The sequence below is a fragment of the Schistocerca cancellata genome, chromosome 9, assembly GCF_023864275.1.
Source record: "Schistocerca cancellata isolate TAMUIC-IGC-003103 chromosome 9, iqSchCanc2.1, whole genome shotgun sequence".
NCBI lineage: Eukaryota > Metazoa > Arthropoda > Insecta > Orthoptera > Acrididae > Schistocerca > Schistocerca cancellata.
The window spans coordinates 277,304,601-277,326,879 of record NC_064634.1 but is presented as its reverse complement, the minus strand read 5'-3'; the positions used below and the strand labels follow the sequence as shown (position 1 = coordinate 277,326,879).

Sequence of the window (22,279 nt, the reverse complement as noted above, 5' to 3'; positions counted from 1 at the left end):
GGGCAGACATTGTAGCTTGGTCTTTCAAACAGGTATAAAAAAAAGTGGAGAGTATTTTGTGAGCAGTAATAACCCAAGGGTATTCCGTAAGTTGGGCAGCTGGTGGAATACCACTTGGAAAACAGCAGGATGAAATTTAGCGAGGATATTCATCATTTGAGAACATGATGAAGAGTATTCAAGGCATTGTGAGAGAATGTGCTTCATCTGTTTTCATTTTTGGAAGGGGGTGCAAGGTTGTGGCTGGCTAATGTGCATAGTTAGGGTATTAGGATCCTGGGAGCATATGGCTTAGGGTGCTCGTGAACCAGATTTGAAAGGTGGGAGACATTGCATGTATCTGTGAAGACCTTGACAAGGTTTGCAGCATAATGGGGAAGAGATTGCTGATCACTACAGATGTGGTGTCCATTAGTGGCAGACTGGAAAAGCACCAGAATAATATAATTGCCAGACTTCTATGGTTGAGTGGGTTTCAAGCCAAACAGAGGTTCACATTTGCCTGTGATTTCAACTGGAGTTAGGAATGTGCAGAATTTATGAATTTTCTTGAAATTCAGCAAGTGTGTATGCAAATTTATATTTAATGTCCATATTTCTTGCAGTTAATGATGGATTTGTATGACCATCAGTTTTATGTGCTAGTTCCCATATGTTTTGTGTTCACACCGCTCTGTCATTGAGCTGAAAACAGCTTGACTGAACTGTATGTAATACCATTATCCCCCCACCCACCCACCCACCCACCCAGGGGCTTACTGTCCTTTCGTGAGTATGTGCATGGCGATCACGGGGCCACAAGCTATTGCATCCTTCCTTCTTTCCTGGGCTGCATTTCCTTTCCCTTCTCCTCCTTTCCTGTCCTTGCTCTTTCCCCTCCAGCACCTGCTTTCCCTCTCTTGTTGTCTTTGCTTGTTTGTCCCCACTATCCTCCTGGTTATGTTGGTTTTGCGATTTGGTTTTGTTGAGTAATTACCTCATCCTTTTGACATTCTCTGGTCCCCCTCTGGGATTTGATCTCAATTACTAAATTTCTATTCCATAGTGTGAGCTGTTTGAGGAAGATCACCTTACCTAGTGTCTCCTGCATTTGCTCTCCTAGTTCCTTCCATCTTTTCCTTCACGTCATTGTCTGATGCTAGGGTACATAGCACAGTAGCCAGCCCATGTGGTGGGGTCGCTATGTACCCTTTTGTTTGAGCCCCCTGAAAACACAGGGATCACACTTTTGATACCTGAGCTGTAACCACCTCATGTAAGCCTAGGAGTGGTTGCTTGTCTTCCTGGAGCATCAGAACTCCCGATAATGGCCGCCGTGCCAGCAGGTCCATGCTGTGGCTGGGTGGCGCCCGTGGGAAGAGCCCCTGATTGGAGTGGGTGGTATCGGGGCAGATGCTATGCAAATGGAATGCATACGGGTCCAGAACTCTGTTCGTTCTTCTACGGCTATCTCTTTGAATGGAAATGATTCTTTTAGTGCTGCTTCCTTAGCCCCTTCCTTGGCTACCCCCTGGGAGGAGGGTCAGGCTCGTTGGCTAGGGGCGAAACCTTTCCCCTGCTATGTGGTTTGCACCAGGACTGATGGGGATACTTTCACCAAAGCCAAACCTTTGTTTTTTGTGGGACACATTGAAGACAAGTTTGGCGAGGTGGACTCTGAGTAAGATGCTATCGGGTTCATTGTAGATCAAAACTGCTTCAGCTGCCCAGTCTGCGGCCCTTCGTGCCTGTGACCATCTTGGCACAATTCCTGTGTCCATTACCCCCCACCAGTCTTTGAGTATGGTTCAAGATATAAATTTTCACAGGGACCTCATCCTTCAAACTGATGGAACTTAGGGACAATCTAAGACAGCGAGGTGTTCACTTTGTTCGGCGTGTTAAGGAGGGCCTGAAGGACAATCACATTGATACTGGTGCCTTTATCCTGGCCTTTGACGGGGATATCCTCCATGTGAAGGTCAAGATTATGTGAATGTATGCTTTCCCGGCGTATACAGCTGGCGAAGAGTTCTCGGGCTTCCAGCCGGGTGGCGGTGTCTTCAAACTGCGACGTTTCGACGAGTGACATACTCATCATCTTATGGCGAAGATTATGGTTTATTGGTGTGATGAAGCTGTACATCCCACCACCTATGAGATGTTTTAAGTGCTTGCATTTTGGACACGTCTTCCCACTGTTCACAGACCACTTTCTGTGGTGAATATGGACGTCCACTCCATGAGGGGAGTTCCTGTATTCCCCCTCCTGTGTGTGTTAAATTCCATAGCAATCATTCTCCATATTCACCGGATTACCCGGCTTATAAGAAGGAAAAGAAGATACAGGAGTATAAGTCCCTTGATCGTCTAATCTACACTGAGGCTCGTAAGAAGTATGCACGTCTTCACCCCTGTGTCAATGACATCAAGCTATGCTTCAGCTACATCTTCACCCCTTCCTCCCCCTTCCTACCCCAGTCCTGAACCCCCCCCCCCCTCTTCTCCATGTGGTTCCCACACCCTCCCCTCTGGGCGCCGCTCCCCCTTCCCATCCTGAGAAATGTTCCAATTCTTTGACGTCTGCCGGTCAAGGGCGCCCCTCCCAGGACCCCCCCTTCTCGGCACAAGGTCTGCTGCCACACGACGAACATGAGACCCACGGTCTGTGGGCCCCCAGGTTGCTTGCTCTCTTTGTGTTCCAGATCTTGCTGCAGCTGGCTCCTTTTTGCAGCATAGCCTTCCTCAATGTCAAACAGAAAAGAAAAAGAAGCATAAGTCCTGGGACAAGGAGCCTCTGGTGTCACCAGAGGTCCTATCCCCACCTTTGCAACCTGACTCTGACCTGCTGTTCACAGATGTGGCCCCCTCCTTGGCAGTGACAGATGGTGACCTGGCGGCATGACTGGCTTTAGCCTCTTCACCTCCCATTTGAATCATCGTTCTGTGATTAGCCAATGGAATTGTAATGCATATTACCATCACCTTGCGGAGTTGAAATTCCTTATTTCGGTTTACTCTGCAGCTTGTGTGGATCTACAGGTATCTCATTTTACTGATGATCCCTCACCGACCCTCTGTGGTTTCCGTGCTTTCTGTCGAAATCGGGTCTGCCCCCTGTGGCCCTCTGGTGGCATTTGTATGTTGTTCCATATGGATGTTGCTAGCATGTGGATTCCTCTTCAAACTACATTGGAAGCGGTTGCTGTTAGGGTCCACCTGGACTCTGGGGGTCACAGTTTGCAATCTTTATCTCTCTCCTGACCAGACTTTTACACCTGCTGCCTTAACTGCCCTTCTTCAGCAACTTCCTCCTCCCTCCTCCCTTCATTACACTGGTCAGCACATGACGACCTTTGCGATAGTAACCACTTCCTGTTGATTCTCTGGCTCCCTGATGGACAGGTTACCTTGTTAGTCTTTCCAATGTGCCGATTGGCCTCTATATGCTGCACAGGTCGTTTTTTCTCCCTCTTTGTCGGGTTGTATTGATGATGTCCTACGTGATGTGTCTGATACGATTGTTCACACTGCTAGCCTTGCTATCCCTCGCTCATCTGGACCATTTCACTGCCGGCAAGTCCCATGGTGGAGTACGGCCATTGCTATTGCCATCTGTGATCGCCGTCGAGCTATGCAACACCTTAAGAGGCACCTATCCACTGCCAATCTTATTACCTTTAAACACCTTCATGTCAAAGCCCTTACTTAATCAAATGGAGCAAATGGGTGTGTTGGGAACACTTTGTTTCGTCCCTTGATCCTACTGTCCCTATGTCACAGGTATGGGCTACTCTTTGCCATCTCCAAGGTTGCCATCGGCAGTGTACGCTCCCAGGCATTGCCCTCCCAGATGGCCTTTGCACGTACCCGTTGGTTTTCGCGGAACATCTTGCGACCCATTTTGCTACAGCATTAGCATCAACCTCCTATCCAGCTGCTTTCCTTCACCAGAAACAGCGGGCCGAAGCTTCCGCCTACAGTGAACCTTTTACTGAATGGGAACTTCTTTCCGCACTTTCTTCTTTTCATGATACAGACCTGGCCCAGGCTCCGTTCATAACCAATTGCTTCAGCATCTCAGTGCTCCACGATGACATCTTCTCCCGGGTGCTTAACCATATTCGGTTCCAAGGTGACTTCCCTTAAACTCCAATCAACCAACCAACCATTATTTCCTCACTTGAAAATCTAAGATTTCCATTAATTTGTAAGTGTGTTCCAGAAACCACATTTGACTGTGACCAACAGCATTGCATATACTTGTCTGCCTCCCTTTTGGATGAATTTACAGTTGTTTTGCTCTGACCTGTGGGTCACAGAAAGAGGCAGTGGGATTTGTTGAGGGGAGCCTCAAACTGGTTTACGTATATAGACAAATAAACTTTCTGGCAAACTGAGCACTGCATGTGTGATGATTGGTGATTGTGACCCTAGTTGTGGTTGCTGAATTTTGTATTGGCTTAGTACTATGACAGTTTAGTACAGGATTCCTCATAGTCAGCCTGGGGTGATGTAAAGTGCGTGAAAAAGTGTCTGATCTGTTATTTTGTTTGGAAGTGCTATTATTTGAGGAAGGTCATGACTGGTATTTCAAGCTTTACCATCTAAGAATCATGTTTATTCCTTCCATCACACAAGCATTGAGTATGTTATCTGTAGACTTCAGTTTCTATAATTATGGTCTCACTCCTCCTGTGTATTTCCTGACCTTAAATGAAGATTATTTTCATGTTTAACAATATTTAACTATTTTAAAAATGGAGTTTCATGTTCGAAAAAGGTCATAGTTCATGTGAACTGACATTGTGCTTGTTTACTAAAGTTCTGCCAGGTAAGTCTGTAAAGTATTCATCACCGATGATGCAACAAATCTAAGTTTAGACAAGAGATGGTTTTTTTTATGGCAGTGTTTTCAAACCCTCTAAGAATTTATTTATCGTGTATGTTGATGGACTGTGTGTGTGGACTGTTTCATTTTGCTATCTGATAGAGTGAATGTGATGTCAAATTCAGTAACATGAAAATAACTTAGAATTATTTGTTTTACAAAAGATGTTCTAAAAATTAAGACTCTACAGTGTTTATGAAAGATAAATTTTTAGTTTATTAATTTGGTGTATATAATTCTTTAGAAATGTTTGGGCTTTTTCTGATTAGATTTGCCTTTCTTAGCATGTATCTCATATCTTATCATCACATATAAATTTTCTCCTTTTCTTGACTCATTGCCATGTATTGTTGTATTTATGAAATCCTGTACAATATTTTTCTTGGTGTGTTTTGTGTAGTTAAGATCCCCAACTTTTAACATATGAATTCTATAAAATCCATAAGTTACTGAAAGAAAACCGAAAAATAAAACATAACTATAAAACGCCTGAATGCAAATAACTGTAACCAGTAATAATAATAATAATGACAGTAGTAGCAGCAGCAGCAGCAGGAGTAGTACATGATGATAAAGTTAGTGATCAGGAGGTTCAGAAGAAATTTGAATATCAACATCTGCATGTGAAAGTCAGTGGAACGTGGATTTAAAAAAAAAATGATGTTAATCAATGGTGCCTTGCGATCAATACTACATGGGCTGAAGAGCATTCTGTTTAGAATCCCAGGATGTAATAAATACAATGAAACACAAGCCATAATAATAGCCCTGCACCAGCAGAACACACGGCAGCTTGAACTGGGTCTGCAGGCTGAAATGCTGGTATTGAGAAACTTACCATTAACAGTAATAAGCCTAATGCTTGCCATTAGGCCATGGCTACTTGTGTTGTTCATATGCACAGGGCATTTGCCTCTTAGTCTGCCCTTCGCCTTTCTCACAGTGGACATCTCATAGTGCAATAAAAATATTATTTAGAACTGTCCTTGACATGTGTAAAGTATTTTATAACCACAACGGCTACATCTCAGGAAGTCTGAAGCAGCCTGGAGCAGACCTGACATTACTCAGCAATGTAAGCTTTCTGTGAAAAATGAAAATAATAGTAAAGAACTTGTACCATGAGAATTTACTTGTAGCCCTAAATCTTAGTGATAGGGGAGATTTGTGGTTTTGACTGTGGCTCTGTTACTAAGAACAGCCCCAAAATTTGCTTGTGATTTGGCAAAACAAGGTCAGATTTGCAGGATCAGATAAAAAATAACTCGTATCCATTGTACAATCAATCTCTTTACAGTTTTTTATAGCTGCTAGTCATGTGACCTTTTGTTTTAACTTGAAATGAGTGTTTGTTATATGCATTTAATCCACAAATGATTGCCAATATATTGCAGCCTCACATTGATGATCTTTTCACTATTAGTTTTGTCTGGTGATGGTCCCATTTCAATTAGCAATTTCTTCAAGGAAAAAGTAAGAACACAAACCTAATGAATTATTTAAGTTTTCTGTACACAGTTTTTGAGGGCCTGCCAGTTAAAATGGGACTTTCATTACAGTACTGTTGTAACTCACAGTTTGTTTTAATAATCTGTTTGTTATGTAAAAGAAATTTGCAATGTATGCCATCAGCATTTTGATTTTGTAGTCATTACCAATATTTGCCCTGTGATCAGATGGTATGTCCCTCTTTCACAAAAACTCTCTGCTGTATACTTGCAGAATATACACAAACCCTTACTCTGGAAGCATATCACCAGAAAAAAGAATAGATAACTGGCAATAATGCAAAACCATCATCTTGAATCCTACTAGGGTGTGGCATCTGCTAGAAATGACTGAAAATTTACCACAAGATAAATGCTACAAGTGAATTCATATAAATAAATAAATAAATATCTTCCATCCAATAAATTAGATTTGCAGATAATCAATAACAGTGTGAGTAGTTGTGTCCACAATGCTGAGAGTTGTACAGATTTATGGATTTCGTCGCCCTTTATAATGCTTCAAAAACTGCCCAATTCCCATATGTATTTGACGTGGGTCTAAAAGATACCAGTACTAGAACATATTCAGCAGACTCCAAGTCGGAGGCTAGAATGATATACCCTCCTTATAACATACTTTGTTTAAAATGGAAAGAGTATTTAATAATAATTATATGCGTTGTACTTGGAATCCTTCTGAATGAAATGTGTATTAGGTTGCAAAATAAAATTAAGTTGACATGTCATCCGATTAACAAGGATTTAGGTCGAAACAGATGGTTCTTACAGATGGGATTTCCCTGTGTATTTGCCCTTCTTTGGTTTTTAATGAGGTCAGTGACTAGATATTCCAGAGATATCATTTGACTTGTGTGGAATCAAGTGTAGTTTCAGACCTGGTAGTGATTGATTGTTGTCGTCATACCTCTCATTGTCAGTTTGAAGACTGCTTTGATTTAGCTGTTCTTGCTCTTCTATTCTATGCAAGCCTTGTCGTCTCTAAATAACCTCTGCAACCTACATCCATTTGAACCTACTTACTGTATTCAAACCTTGGTCTCTACTGTAATTTTTACCCCATGCACTTCCTTCTATTATCACATTGACAATTCCTCCATGTCCTATCAACTGAAACTTCTGTTAGTCAAGTTGCGCCTAAAATCTATTTTCTTCCCAATTAGATTTTGTACTTCATACGTAGTAATTCAATCTACCCATCTAATCTCCAGCGTTGTTCTGGTAACACCACATTCCAAAAACTTCTGATGTGAATTGTTAATCGTCCACATTTCACTCCTGCATATGGCTCAAGACAAAAGCCTTCAGAAAGTACTGGTATTATCTACATTTAGTTTCCGTATTAACAAATGCTCCGTTTTCGGAAATGATTTTCTTGCGCATGCCAGTCTGCATTTTATATCTTCCCTACTTCGTTCTTCATCAGTTATTTTCCTGTCCAAATAACAAAACTCATATACTGCTTTCAGCGTTTCGTTCCCTAATATAATTCCCTATGAATCGAATGATTTAATTCTACTGCATTCAGTTTCCCTTGTTTTGTTGATGTTCATCTGATAACTTCTTTCCAGACAGTATCCATTCCGCTGAATTACTCTTCCAAGTCCTTAGACATCTCTGACAGAATTACAATGTTATCAGCAACCCGCAAAGTTTATGTGTCTTCTCTGTGAACTTAAATTCTCTTTCCAGATTTATCCTTTGTTTCCTTCACTGCCTTCCTAATGCTTAGAAGGTAACTGCGAATTGGTACCCAGTTGTCAGAGCTAGTGTTTTCCTTTTGACGTTCAGCTGTAGCTCAGTGAAGGCATGAGGATACCGCTTGTAATAGGGCCAAGCCAAGTAAAGCACTGAGGTGCTCTAACCACCATTCAGGTCGAGGATAGATTTACTTAATGCTCAGTGGTCATGGGTTCATGTGCTTACAAAGGTTCTTTGTTTTGTTGATTTGCCAACAAATGTGTCAACTCGAAACTGGAGATAATATAGAGTGAAAACCCGTCTGTAATGAGCGTCGGTGGAAGTCCAGCACATTGTCGAGCCTACGTGATTTAATTTTGAGATTTGGCAGACCATTTCTTTCAGAAGGATTTACATAATAAAGCTGACACCACCAATGAAATTCCACCTTGTTATATCTGTATCTTTTTCTTTGCAGGTCGGCGTATTGAATAATGACAGCACACCAAGGAGCATTTGAAGATATCACCAGCATGTCTGCCTCTGTCTCAGACATGGACGAGACGGTGTTGTTTCCTCTTACGCCAGGCGCCGAGAACCACAAACAGTGTTTCCAGCCGTCAGTGACGTCAACACAGGTTGACCCCGGGGGGGACGGTGACGGCGGAAGTGACGCAGACATAACGCTAACCCAAGCTGCCAGTAGGCTGGTGGACAGCGCTTCGAAAATCGTGGGTTTGACACGCAGTAGGGAGTTGCGGACGAGTACTCCTAAGAGAAAGAGGGGGCCCGAGGGGGATGGAGACAGTGGCGGAGGAGTGTCGTCAAGTTCCGACGATCGCCCCGACTGGCAGGAGAGCACTACCGTTAGAGCAAAGCGTTACCGTAAACGAGAAATGAGAAATCAGAGAAGAAAACTATTGAAAGACATGACGCAGCTACTGAAAGTGATGGTAAAGGAAGAAGAGGAGTTGTCCTCCAGCTCAGATGAGCACCCTGACTGGATCGAAAGCCCCTTTGAAAGGCGCCGGCAGCCTTTCAAAATAGGAAAACAACAGTCGAAAGAGAAACCAGTGCAACCTGCAGTGGCTGCGAAATTTAAGACTGCTGAAAACGCCAAGAAAACCCCTGTACACAAGAATGTACCAGAGTTTGACAATTATTTAGGCGATAATTTATTTCTTGACGCGACTCCTGGCACCATACCGCGCAAGGACGCTTACACCGCCGAGGACAAGGGAGAAACCGTACAAAAAGCTAATAGTCCAAAGACAGCTCACGAAACAACACTCAGCGAGGAGGAAGCTATTCAGCAAATGCTCGACGCTGCTACACTAGAGGATGATGATTTGTGTTCAGCGACTTGTACCTACCAAACCCAGCAGTCAAGGAAACCCGTAAACAGTCTTTCGTATGAGAAAGTGAAATCTGTCACGATAGTGGACGAGACCTTATCGAGTGGGGATGACATAGCACAGGACTTGATGAATGTTGCCAGAGTACATGAGGCAGTAGACAATGAAATTTCCAGATCGCGGAAAGATGTAAGTCAGAATCCTAACGATGCTACCACTGATGCAGAATTAGTCTCACATCATCTCAGACACGATGTTACTTTAAGCGAGGAAGAAGCAATATACGAGCTGCTCAATCACACTGTGGTGGAAGAAGACCAGGAGGAAGATTTGGAAGAGAAACTGGTTAAAAGAACGGTACAATCAATACAATCCCCAGTGAAAGCAGAATCATCTAGCAGGGACAGCACTGCAACAGAATTTCAGCAGCCTGGGACTACAGGAGGATTTGCTAAAACGTGCGAGAACTTGCGGAAAGAGGACTTACAGACAGTTGACGTGTCTTCCCCATCTTTGTTAACAAATTGGGGTCGAGAGGCAGCTGCAAGTGGGATGCAATTGCTCCACAGTCATGATCTCGATCTGGACATGAATAATGCCGAGGATCGTAATAAGGACAGTGGAATTATGAAAGCAGAGCAAAGAAGTCACGAGAAAGAGGTTAAAATGCCGAAATCACTTCGAGAAAATGCGCCCTCGCCGTCCTTGTTAGAGTGCTGTGAAGAAGAGGCACTAACTCGCGCGGAACAACTAGTTGATAATCAGAAACGTGCTGAACACTGCACCGACGAAACAGTGTACATGGCACCTACTAGCACTAATTCCGAGTTAAAAAATGACGATGTTGATACGAATTCCAAATCGGTAAACAATACTGCTGTGTCGGCCTCCAGTTCCTCTTCTTATGAAGAGTTACGTGCCTATATGGCTAGAATAAGGCGAAACCAGTCTGTGCAACCCTGTCTCGAGAAAATCTCCCCGCACCATACTGCGTCATCGCTTGGCAACGTCGATCACATGGAGTGTTGCGATAAGCAGACCGACCCTGCGGGACGTGCCGAAGTGCAAGAACGTTATATGTCGCCTCAGAAGGATGTGTCCCAGAAGGATTCCGGGGAGAAAGATTCATTGGGGGTTCAGATGGCAGTTCCAGAAGACAAACACTTGGGAAGTGCATACCTCGGTGCCCAGAAGAAACAGAACAAAGCGGATAGTCCATCATTCGACGACCAGAAGAAAACAAATAAGCACAAGAAACGCCGTACTTCCCAGACGACGTTGTCTCAGTGGTTCAAGGACCAGAAGGATGCTGGTAGTAGCAAACAGCCAGCGAAGACAGGACAGCACTCGAAGCCTGTCGAAGTGGTTCTGCTGTCATCACCCGAAGACGAATCAGTTCGTCCTGACCCAACGAGTACAAGGAAAGATTCACCGGAGCGTGTCCGCTTTGATGTTCCTTTGGTCAATAGGGCACTCCAAGACGAAGACAAGCCTTATGAACGAAAGGAAACTGTACCGGAAACGCGAGTGGAGATGCAGTTACCTTTCTGGTTCGGTGGCGTCAACGTCTTCTTCCCCTGCAAGCCATACAAACCGCAGAGGGCGATTATGTCGACAGTGAGTAAAAACCTGTATACCACTCTTTTACAGTTTGGTGCGCTTTAAGTTTCCCATAGTTTTTTTTATTAATAATGCCCATGTTTTATTATTTCTAGACTTATTTGGATGTGAAATAGCACCTCTAGTACCGCACAAAATACTTAAAAACATCAGTTGTCCTCCCTTTGTGCCCATAATTCTGTCATTCTTCCGCAACGAGTTTGTTTTGTTTGGACCAAGAGCATCGTTGTTCTTGGTTCACTTTTGGTCATGTTGCCATTGTTGAAGTTTGGATCCAAATACTTCCCTTTTGTGGATGTTTTATTTTATGATTCCTACTAATTATATATTAATTTTAATTTCCTCGATCCTTTTGATATTTTCTTGAAGTTCAGCAATTTGTCTTTTAAGTGTCTGATTTTATTTTGTATATCTGTATGGCCCTAAAGCTGTAATCTAATGTCTATAATGTGTGTGTGTGACGTTCGAACTACTGGTTGCTTACTAGTCTAAAGTAATCGCCCTCTCAATTTGCTTCCGGAATTTTCCTTACAGTTTTTGTCACAGTTTTTCAATATATCAGTGTCGATTTCCTGTTAAAATGTAGTGCAGCTCGAACCCAGAGATATTATGGTTCATTGACAGATTTGTAAAGTTTTGTTTCAGTTTTTTTGTGTTTGGAGATGCACTACGTCTTGTAGATATTTTGGGTTTGAGTACGCTTTTTTCCCCGATCTTCATTAGATTTCACTTCAATTCTATTTTCCCGATTTAGCTTATCACAGTACTTGCATTGGAATCTTTTGTTTTTATCAGATTTTGCTACCTTAATATTTATGCTTCCTTGGCTCAAGAAATATAGTCTGTTTTCTAAATAATCTTGCGGGTCGTGGCTCGTGGTCCAGAAACCGATTAAACTCTAACGTGCAGAAAACGTTGGCCTGCAGACAAACTTTTCTGCAGTTTTGTAAAGAAATCACTCTGTTTCTGGACCACGAGCCAAGACCGCAACATTTTTTGTTATTACCTGTAACGAATGCTTCCACACGGGGAATATTCTCAAATAGTTGATATTTACAGTGAATGATTAATTATTTCGATTGACAACTATGCAAAATCTGCAATTAAACCTCTAGTATCTCTCGATGCATGTACACTGTGGGAAATGCCAAATGGTCTTCGCCAAGAACCGAGCAGCTTGCTTCGGACTCTTTCGTCTTCGGTAGGTTTACTCCATAATTATGTCACTGTTTACAGTACGTAATGCGAGAACTGATATGGACTCAAGGAGAAAGTGCTTGCTCCTTCGTTAACTAAATCATTTTCCTGGTCATTCCATCCACGTTCACCCTCATCACGTAATTGCCAAGTCTCAAACTTTGCAGCCTGCTATCTTTCCTCTAACCTTTTCATGGTCATTACTGTCGTTTTCGCTGTGACACCGACCTTCCATCGATCTTTGCTTCCATTCTTCGTCCGTCATCTCGTCTCGTCCACTGTCTACGTCTTCCGTCATACTCCACAAGCCATTTTACAGTGAATGGCGAAGGATATATGGTACTCATGTTAACAGTTTTTTGTCCTACTTCGTTCGTGTATTGAGCTAAGGGAATAATGACTGTTTCTTTGCCCCTGTACGCGTTTTGCTGTACCCGCATTCTGGCGATCGATACGCGAGATACACGATGGTGGCAGCACTAAGGACAACGTCAGTAAATCTCGACCAACTCCAGTGAAGCAATATCCTGTTTTGAATTTGTCAGAACACACACAGTTTATGAAAAGTCAAGCCCCAGCCCTATCAAAGATGAGACAATTATGCAGTCAAAGACTTCTCCAAATACAGGTTCTGTAAATTGGCGCAGCTTCGAGAGAACAGTATCATCTTCCTCTCTACTCAATACTGGACGATTAATTCCATTTATTGCTATAATCTGAAGTACTGCTTGTCTTTCTAAAGAGCATAATTCCACTCCTGAAACTTCGTGGAAGATTAAAATTGTTCCCAGACTGATACTCGAACTCGGGACTTTTGCGTTTCGCGGGCAGGTGCTCCACCAGCTGAGCTAGCCAACCACGACTCAGGATTCGACGTTACAGCTTTAGGCCACTTTTGCTGTTAACTCGTTTCCTACCTTCAAAAATTTCGTATCCGCGCAAACTTTCGCTGAAGACTGAAAAATTCAGTCTGGAAACATCACCCCGGCAGTGACTAGTCCATGTCGCTGCAATATCTTTTCTTTCAGCAATACTAGTTCCGCAAGTCTGGCAAGAGAGCTTCTATAAAATTTTAAGGTATGAGACGAGCTACTGGCGGAAGTAAAGTTGTGAGGACTGAACGTGAGTCGTGTTTGAGTAGCTCAGTTGGAGGGTACTTGCCCGCGAATGGCAAAGGTCCCGCGTTCGAGTTTCGGTTCGGCTCACCGTTTTAATATGCCACTAAGTTTTATATCGGCGCACACTCCGCTGCAGAGTGAAAAATTCATTCTGAATTCCCCATCGTCTTGTACGTCTGTGTCTTTCGTCGTAGGAAATTTTCGAATACCGCAAGCATACTGAGAGTTTTTAGCAGCCTGTGTTCAGGGTATATCATAATTAACGGCGTAAACGCGTACAGTTGAAAGTACGCAACGATAGAAGCAAAAGAAAAAAAAAGAAATTACAACTCCATCTTGGGCCCAGGAGCGTGGGACAACGGCTAGTCGATGAAATGTAATAATACTGTACCAACAGAAGTTATTTTGATATTGTTTTATGAGCCAACCAATTTCGACCCGCACTTCACGAGCATTTGCTCATGAAGCGTGTGTATCTACGGAACCAGATATGAATACTGATGCCTTGTCTTACTCGTGCACGTGTGCTACTTGGTGTAACTCATGGAACAGGCGTGAAGATGACGTGATTGGAACATCGAAACTGGTCGCCTAATAAAACAATATAAAAAATAATGGCTGTTGGTACAGAATTATTAATTAGAAGCAAAAATGTCTAGTCAACATGAACTCTGAAATGGATGCCTCAAGAGCTATGAGCACTTAACTTGTTCATCTCCGCTACTGTGAAATACACACCTTCTACTGAACAAGGCTTCATAAATCTTAAAGTATCCATTTTAGAGCCAATGTTTACTAAACTTTTTTTCCCCCTAGTATAGTGTACTTTCAGTTCTATGCGTTCACTCCATTAATTATCGTACAACGCATAGTTTGTGGTGATTTTTTGCATGAAGGCAGGTACAGGTTGAATTACAGCTGGGTTGATAGACGCTTGTTCGCTCCTTACAGATAAACCTCTGTCGACAGGTGGCGCAGAGCTGTCGGCTGGGCCAGTTTGCGCTGCTGGAGAGCCCCACTGGTACCGGGAAGACGCTGGCGTTGCTCTGTGCGGCCCTCGCCTGGCAGAAAGCTGAGAAAGGTAGGGCGAAGTCACAAGTGTACAGTTTATTTCGTGATCTGTTTTTGCAGGTGCCGTTATAATCCGCAGGCACAGTGTTTGATTGGCCACCATCTGTGAGAGACAGTGTCCAATTCTGATTAAACCCAAAAAGTTTCGATGACTGCCTCCATCATCGTCGCCAGGGGCTAACTCTGTCGTGAAATCGTCCGGATATCTTATATTATTCCTTAGAAGCGTAACAAGATTTTGCCCGTCTTACTTCTAGCATGGCTTTGTGATGACTGAAAATGCCGGGTCGTTATTGCTGTAAAAGATTGTGTTTATTTAGGATTGTTGACTGTAATCTATTGCCGGCCGGGGTGGCCGAGCGGTTCTAGGCGCTACAATCTGGAACCGCGCGACCGCTACGGTCGCAGGTTCGAATCCTGCCTTGAGCATGGGTGTGTGTGTGATGTCCTTAGGTTAGTTAGGTTTAAGTAGTTCTAAGTCTAGGGGACTGTTTACCTCAGATGTTAAGTCCATAGTGCTCAGAGCCATTTGAACCATTTGTAATCTATTACATCCTGAATTGTCTGATGAGTGTGGACATGTGTTTTATATGAAGCACCGGGGTATTGATGAACGAGTTAGTTGGTGGGTCGAAGTGGAAGCCTTCTCAAATAGCTTTTCTGATTTCATATTAATGTAGGTATAGATAGATGGTTCACTTAAGAGGTCCCAAATGTGCGTGTTTGTCGTGTATCTGTCGGTGTCGGCTATGGCACGGAGGATTCTGTTCTGCAGTGATTGTAACTTGTTCAGATTTGTTTCTGCCGCCATGGGCCACACCTCTGATCGGTACAGCATGGTTGGAAGGATCACATTCCTATAGATCCGTAGATTGGTCCCTACCGATAGCCCCCCCCCCCCCCCTCCACGCTTTTGGAGCGGGTACAGCTTATAGAATATAGCGCAACCCCTACTTCTTGCTCTACTAATTTGTCTTACAAACGTTACGCCTCTATCAACCTGCAGGCCGAGATAGATGACCGAGGTGCTCCATTCTATTACTTTGCTAGTTTCAGACATCTGGTGGTTTGAAGGCGTTATCTTGCTTGTGAACATTATTGCGACGCTTTTGTCAGACTTAATCGTTACTTTCCAGATCTCGCACCACTGGGTCATAGCATCTAGATTTTCCTGTAGTGTCTGTGCAATGAATTTGAAGCTTCTACTACTTCTATAGACCGCCATGCTAATTTAGCCACCTCGTTGGTATATAGTGTGCATAGTATGGGGCCCAGAACCGAGCCCTGCGGGATCCCGGCCACAGTGTTCCTGGTCGTGCTAACATGCTTGCCGCACGTGAAAGTGTGTTACCTCGCTGCTAGGAACGAGTCAGTCATGTAGATCATCAGTTCATGCTCTGATAAGCCAAAACGTTAATGACCACCTGCTTAATAGCTTGTTTTTCCGTCACTGGAACCCAACCGATTCTGCATAAGAGGGATCCATCAGTTTGTCGGTAGGTTTGTGGAGGTAAGTGGCATTAAGTGTCTACGCATAGGTCATGTAACTCGCGTAAATAACGGGCCGCTGATTTGCGTACGCGGTGATCGCGCCCCATAGCGACCCAGATGGCTTCGATAGGGGCGAATTTGGTCGCCGAGACGTCAGCGACATAATGCCCCTCAAACCACTGCAGCACGGTTCTCGCTGCGAGATACGGACAACTATACAGCTGAAAGATGACATCGCCGTCGAGGAAGAAGGGATGCAGGTGGTTCGCTAGCGTGTCTTCGGTTATTACCATAGGTCCCATGCAAGCGCAAGAGAATGTCTCCCATAGCATAATACTGCTCCCACGAGCCTGCGTCCATGGAGCGCTGCACGTTGCTAGCCGCTGTTCACCTGGATGACGGCATTTGTGGAGACGACCATCGACCTAGCTTAGAGAACGTGATTCTCCCGAAGAGCCGACACGTTTCCGTTGATTGACGATCGAATCCCGATGTTCCCGTACCCACTGCAGTCGTAATTGTCAATGTCTTTGGGTCAACATGTGAACACGTGGGGGTGGTCTTCCTCGGAGCTCCATTTTTAACAATGTACGATGAACAGTGTGCGCCGAAACACTTGTGCTTGCATCAGAATTGTGCTCTTTTGGCAAGATGCCACATATCACCATCTGTCCTACTTCACGGAGCAGACTAGTCTCCGAACCCTACGTTCTGTGAAGAGTCGTGGACGTCCAAGCATTTAGCGCCTAGGCAGTTTCACTGTCTTTACACCTCTTTCCGTAGATGCTCACTACAATAGCACATGAACATTCGACCAGCTCTGCATAATAATAACCTGCCCATTGTCAAAGTCCTTATCTCAACAGATTTCTCATTTTCAACTCATATCTTCGCTTTGGTGATCCCCCGTCCGTGTCTGCTCCGCTTACATGCTTTTGTTACCGCGCCACGTGCCCGCAATGCCACCAGGCGGCATCAACGCCGCGGTTAGCAGTGGTCACAATGTTTTGACTTACCAGTGGTGATGAAGTAGAGTTACACCTTGTCGGAAATAGCACCGTACGTGTGGTGGAACAGGTATGCAGGGCGAGAATTAGGAAGCACAGCCCTGGAGCATCTTTCTGAACATCGAGAAAGCCTGTGACAAGGTCTGGCATGATGATTCAATTAGTGTCAAAGTATCTTCTACAAGGTCTGTCCTAAAATAGGTGCCCATATCGAGGCTGAAAATGACTTCGCGTGGGTATATCTCCATCTGCTTCATTATATCTACAAGGGGCGTTCTAAAAGTACATGAAAAAAGAAAAACTACTTACGTGTTTGGGGTAAACCTTTTTCATTTTTCGACATAGTCTCCTTTTAGACTTACACACTTCATCTAACGATGTTGTAAGTTGTTGATCCCTTGCTAATAATAGGAATTGTCCAAGTCTGCAAAATAGCTATTAGTTGCTGCAATCACCTCCTCGTTTGAATAAAATCTTTGTCCCTCCGGCAATATCTTCAAATTGGGGAACAAATAGTAGTCCGAGGGAGCCACCTCTGGAGAACAGAGGGGATGTTAAACGAGTTGGGATCCTGTTTCCATTAATTTTGCGACCACAACTGCTGAGGTGTATGCTGGTGCATTGCCGTGATGGAAAAGGACTTTTTTGCGGTCTAATCGCCGGTGTTTTTCTTGCAGCTCGGTTTTCAAACAGTCCAATAACGATGAATAATATTCACCTATAATAGTTTTACCCTTTTCCAGATAGTCGATGAGGATTATCCCTTGAGAATCCCAAAAGACAGTCGCCATAACCTTTCCGGTCGAAGGAATGGTCTTCGCCTTTTTTGGTGCAGATTCTCCCTCGGTAACCCATTGTTTAGATTGTTGTTTGGTCTCAGGAGTGTAGTAATGTATCCATGTTTCATCTACAGTGACGACGCCTGAAGTCCTGCGGATTCTTCCTGAACAGCTGCAAACCATCCTTGCAACACTTCACACGATTCCGTTTTTGGTCAAGTGTGAGCAATCGCAGAACCCATCTCGCGGATAGATTTCTCATGTCCAAATCTTTATGCAAAATATTATGTGCCCGTTCAGTCGAGATGCCCACAGCACTAGCAATCTCACGCACCTTAACTCTTCTGTCGTCCATCACCATATCATGGATTTTATCAATTATTTCAGGGCGTCCAGAACGTTCAGCATCACTTGTACCCATATGGCCACTCCGAAAATTTTGAAACCACTTATAAACTGTTCTGATTGAAGGTGCAGAGTCACCGTAATGTTTATCAAGCTTCTCTTTAGTCTCCTGAGGCGTTTTGTCTTTCATAAAGTTACGTTTAATCACCACACGAAATTCTTTTTCGTCCATTTTTTTGACAATCATTCCACTTCCTTGATTCACACGAATGACAAACACAAAGAAATAGACCAATATGGCTGAAACTTGGAGTGCGTTCTTTCCAAAGTTCCTACTAACTAAACATGACCTCGATACGCGCCGGTCGTGCCATCTCTCGGACTTTGCCTGGGCTTTTCAAACGCTCCTCGTACAAACATTTGACAGTTCTTGGTATGAGGAATACGGCGACCGACTGAAGGTGCCAGTGATCTAGTTAACTACTTTGCCAGCCTGTTTGTAGGCAAGCTGATAAGAGTAAGAAATGTTGGAAATGTCGGCCTATCACAAGGACTGGTACCACATTTTGCTGCATGCTATGAAGAGCAACGGCGGTAAACGAAACACGTACTTATGAGAGTCTGCTTTAGCGGAGTAATAAACGGGCGAAATTGGGTAAAATTTTATTGCTGTGCCGTTTAGAAACTGCACACTAATGGGGATTGCGTGACTTTCTGACTAGCATCATGTGCTAAATGCTAAATAACTTGGTACCCAGCGTGATGCGATAAGATAAGTCGCACAGTCATCACTGCAGTACTTGAACAGCAGATATCTCGGGCGATAAGCAGTTCCTCTAGAAATGTTACGTGGTTGTCGAATATATGTGATTGAAACCTGTTGGTTGTGTTTCTGAGGCAGTGTCTGCACATATTTTCAACGTTGAAGATGTAACTGTGTCACGGCTACAAACCTAAGAACTTAACTGTTATTAGTGTGTAATATTTTGTGTATTCTGCCCATTTAGTTGTTTTCCAATGACCTTGTTTTGAAGACGTCCCTCTACCCCCTCCCCCCCCTCATTTCCAGCAAAACAACTCTGTATTGAGTGTTCAGACGTGTGATACAAAAATTTATGATGCGTCAGAAGCTGGCTTAGTAACAATTGCAACATTTAATTACAAATAGAACACCCAACAATTGATAATTAGCGAAAGTCCTGATCTGTGGAAGATCAGGAAATAGTAATAGTAATAATAATAATAATAATTATTATTATTATTGTCTTTTTTACTGGTCTTATACCGTTTGTACTCGGGTTTCTGTATGTTAATCTTCATTTGGCAGTTCTACTAAAAAGCATATTAAAATACCAAACATCTGTAGTGACACTCTTTTGATTACGAAATATGCAAGTATTGACTGCTTCTCTACACAGTGCGGTTATAAATTATACTGATCTCTATTTGAGTTAGTTACTTTTGAACAGTCATGTTGACAGAATTCGAAATAGCCACTGCCATCGTACAAGGCGAATTTACTTGCTGGCACTCTTCGATTTTCTTCAGACTTGCTGGATGTGAAGGTCAGTGCCAGGACATATATTTCCTAAGGCAGTACGACGTGATTATAGAAAAAAAACTGGAAAAAATCGCCAAGATTTCCGACCGCTCTTACCTAGAATACATTCCCAGCTTATGATCATACTGCCGGTAGCTGAGTGCTTAGCGTAAATTTTTAGTAAGCGTAAATTCATTAGTTTCAATGTCGTTGGTAGCCTTTTTTTTAGTTACGGAAATTCCACATTTACTAACAAATGGAAATGTTAACAAACAAATATTGAATCATATTTGAAATAGAAATAGCATTTATATATTTAATTACTAGTTGCATGAAAATAAATTAAGGTGTTGTACGTATGTGTTGTTGTGCAATGAAGTTACGTACATGAGCAATATTGTTTAATATCTAGAAAAAATCAGCGCTTTTTTATGCGATTCTTGTAAAGAAGAAAAGAGCCTCCAGGCACTGTTAACAGTGTTATTTATTCACACGAATAATACCATTAGCAGTTTTGAACAGACGAGGTCATCTTCAGATGGCTATCGATGTTTAGATTACTTTTATTGTTGTTTACTTTCGTTATCGACTATCCTCTCACCTTCCTCTGCTGTAGGGCACCACTACCCCAAAAATCTTTCGCCACATAAAAAAGACAACTACCGTAAACAACAACAAACATAATCTAAACGTGAACAGTTTTCTTCTTTGCAGAAATCAACTTGTATTTTGTGCACAGCCACGGTCTCAACAAGTGAGTTTTCGACAAAATAGCATTTTATTTCGTATTTAATGTTTTGCCTTTTCGCATTAAATTTTAATACGTGGTGTTTGGGGTATAAGTGAAGATAGTGTTATTGATAACTGAAGATAGTGAACTGAACAACATTACATCAGTATTTATTTCATTTGCTGACGAATAATTATAGCTATTACGAGTAGTATGTTTTTAGCTTGGTTAGTACCTCCAAGTACGCGTGGCACCAGCAATCCGTTAATTTTTATTTTCCCCTGGACAGTAAGTCATGGCTCTGAGCACTATGGGACTCAACTTCTGAGGTCATTAGTCCCCTAGAACTTAGAACTAGTTAAACCTAACTAACCTAAGGACATGACAAACATCCATGCCCGAGGCAGGATTCGAACCTGCGACCGTAGCGGTCTTGCGGTTCCAGACTGCAGCGCCTTTAACCGCACGGCCACTTCGGCCGGCAGTAAGTCATGCATTGAAATGTGGACACATGAATGCAATATGAAAAATCTACACTGACAAGTATAGTCAGCTTTGTTGTGTGGTTGCGACTGTCCACAAGTCATCAGGCAGTAAATTATGTAATGTGTTTGTGGGGAGACTGTTAGACGCAGAGAAAAAACAACGCACTGAAGTGGGTACGTGTTATGGTACCAATGCTGTCAGTACCTGTAGTAACCGGAATCGAGCGAGACCGCAGCGCACCGGCCGCCGGGCTGACGGCCTCAGTGGAAACGCCGGTACAACGCAGACCGCACGGTGAAGTACTAAGACCAGAGAGCAAAACCAAATCGGGTACCAAGGCGTAGCAACTATCTGCGAATAGAACTACGATGAATAGAATAATGATCAAGAGCGCTGTCGGAACACGTCTGCGGTCTGACCTACTGCGCTGCCGGCTTTATACACTGAAGAGCCAAAGAAGCTGGTACACCTGCCCAATATCGTGTAGGGTCCCCGCGAGCACGCAGAAGTACCGCAACACGACATGACATGGACCCGACTAATGTCTGAAGTAGTGCTGGAGGGAATTGACACCATGACTCCTGCAGGGCTGTCCACTGATCCCTAAGAGTACGATGGGGTGGAGATCTTTTCTGAACAGCATGTTGCAAGGCACCCCAGATATGCTCAATAATGTTCATGTCTGAGGAGTTTGGTGGCCAGCGGAAGTGTTTAAACTCAGAAGTGTGTTTTTGGAGCCACTCTATAGCAATTCTGGACGTGCGGGATGTCGCATTGTCCTGCTGGAATTTCCCAAGTCCGTCGGAATGCACAATTGACATGATTGGATGCAGGTGATAGATGAGATGCTTACGTATGTGTCACGTGTCAGAGTTGTATCTAGATGTATCAGGGGTCCCATATCACTCCAACTGCAAACGCCCCACACTATTACGCCTCCACCAATTAGAATAGTCCCCTACAGACATGCAAGGTCCATGAATTCATGAGGTTGTCTCCATACCCTTACACGTCCATTCGCTCGATACAATTTGAAACGAGACTCGTCCGAGTAGGCAACATGTTCCCAGTCATCGACAGTCCAATGTCGGTGTTGACGGGCCCAGGCGACGCGTGAAGCTTTGTGTCGTGCAGTCTTTAAAGGTACACGAATGGGCCTTCGGCTCCGAAAGCCCATATCGATGATGTTTCGTTGAATGATTCGCACGCTCACACTTGTTGATGGCCCAGCATTGACATATGCAGCAATTCGCGGAAGGGTTTGCACTTTTTTGTCACGTTGAACGATTCTCTTCAGTCGTCGTTGGTCCCGTTCTTGCTGGTTCTTTTGCCGGCCGCAGCGAAATCGGAGATTTGATTTTTAACCGGATTCCTGATACTCACGCTACATTTTGAAATGGTCGTACGGGAAAATCTCCACTTCATCGCTACCTCGGAAATGGTGTGACCCATCGCTCGTTCGCTGACTATAACACTACCTTA

General features: G+C 43.5%; 1 protein-coding gene across 1 annotated transcript in view; it reads left to right on the top strand.

Moving 5' to 3' along the window:
- LOC126100869 (uncharacterized) overlaps nucleotides 1–22,279 on the top strand; it is a 547,315-nt gene that overhangs the window by 5,376 nt on the left and 519,660 nt on the right. Inside the window, exons 2-3 of the mRNA XM_049911536.1 lie at nucleotides 8,537–11,030; nucleotides 14,318–14,429. Of these exons, the coding sequence (XP_049767493.1) occupies nucleotides 8,553–11,030; nucleotides 14,318–14,429 (2,590 nt within the window). The 5' untranslated portion in view covers nucleotides 8,537–8,552. The remainder of the gene's footprint in view (nucleotides 1–8,536; nucleotides 11,031–14,317; nucleotides 14,430–22,279) is intronic.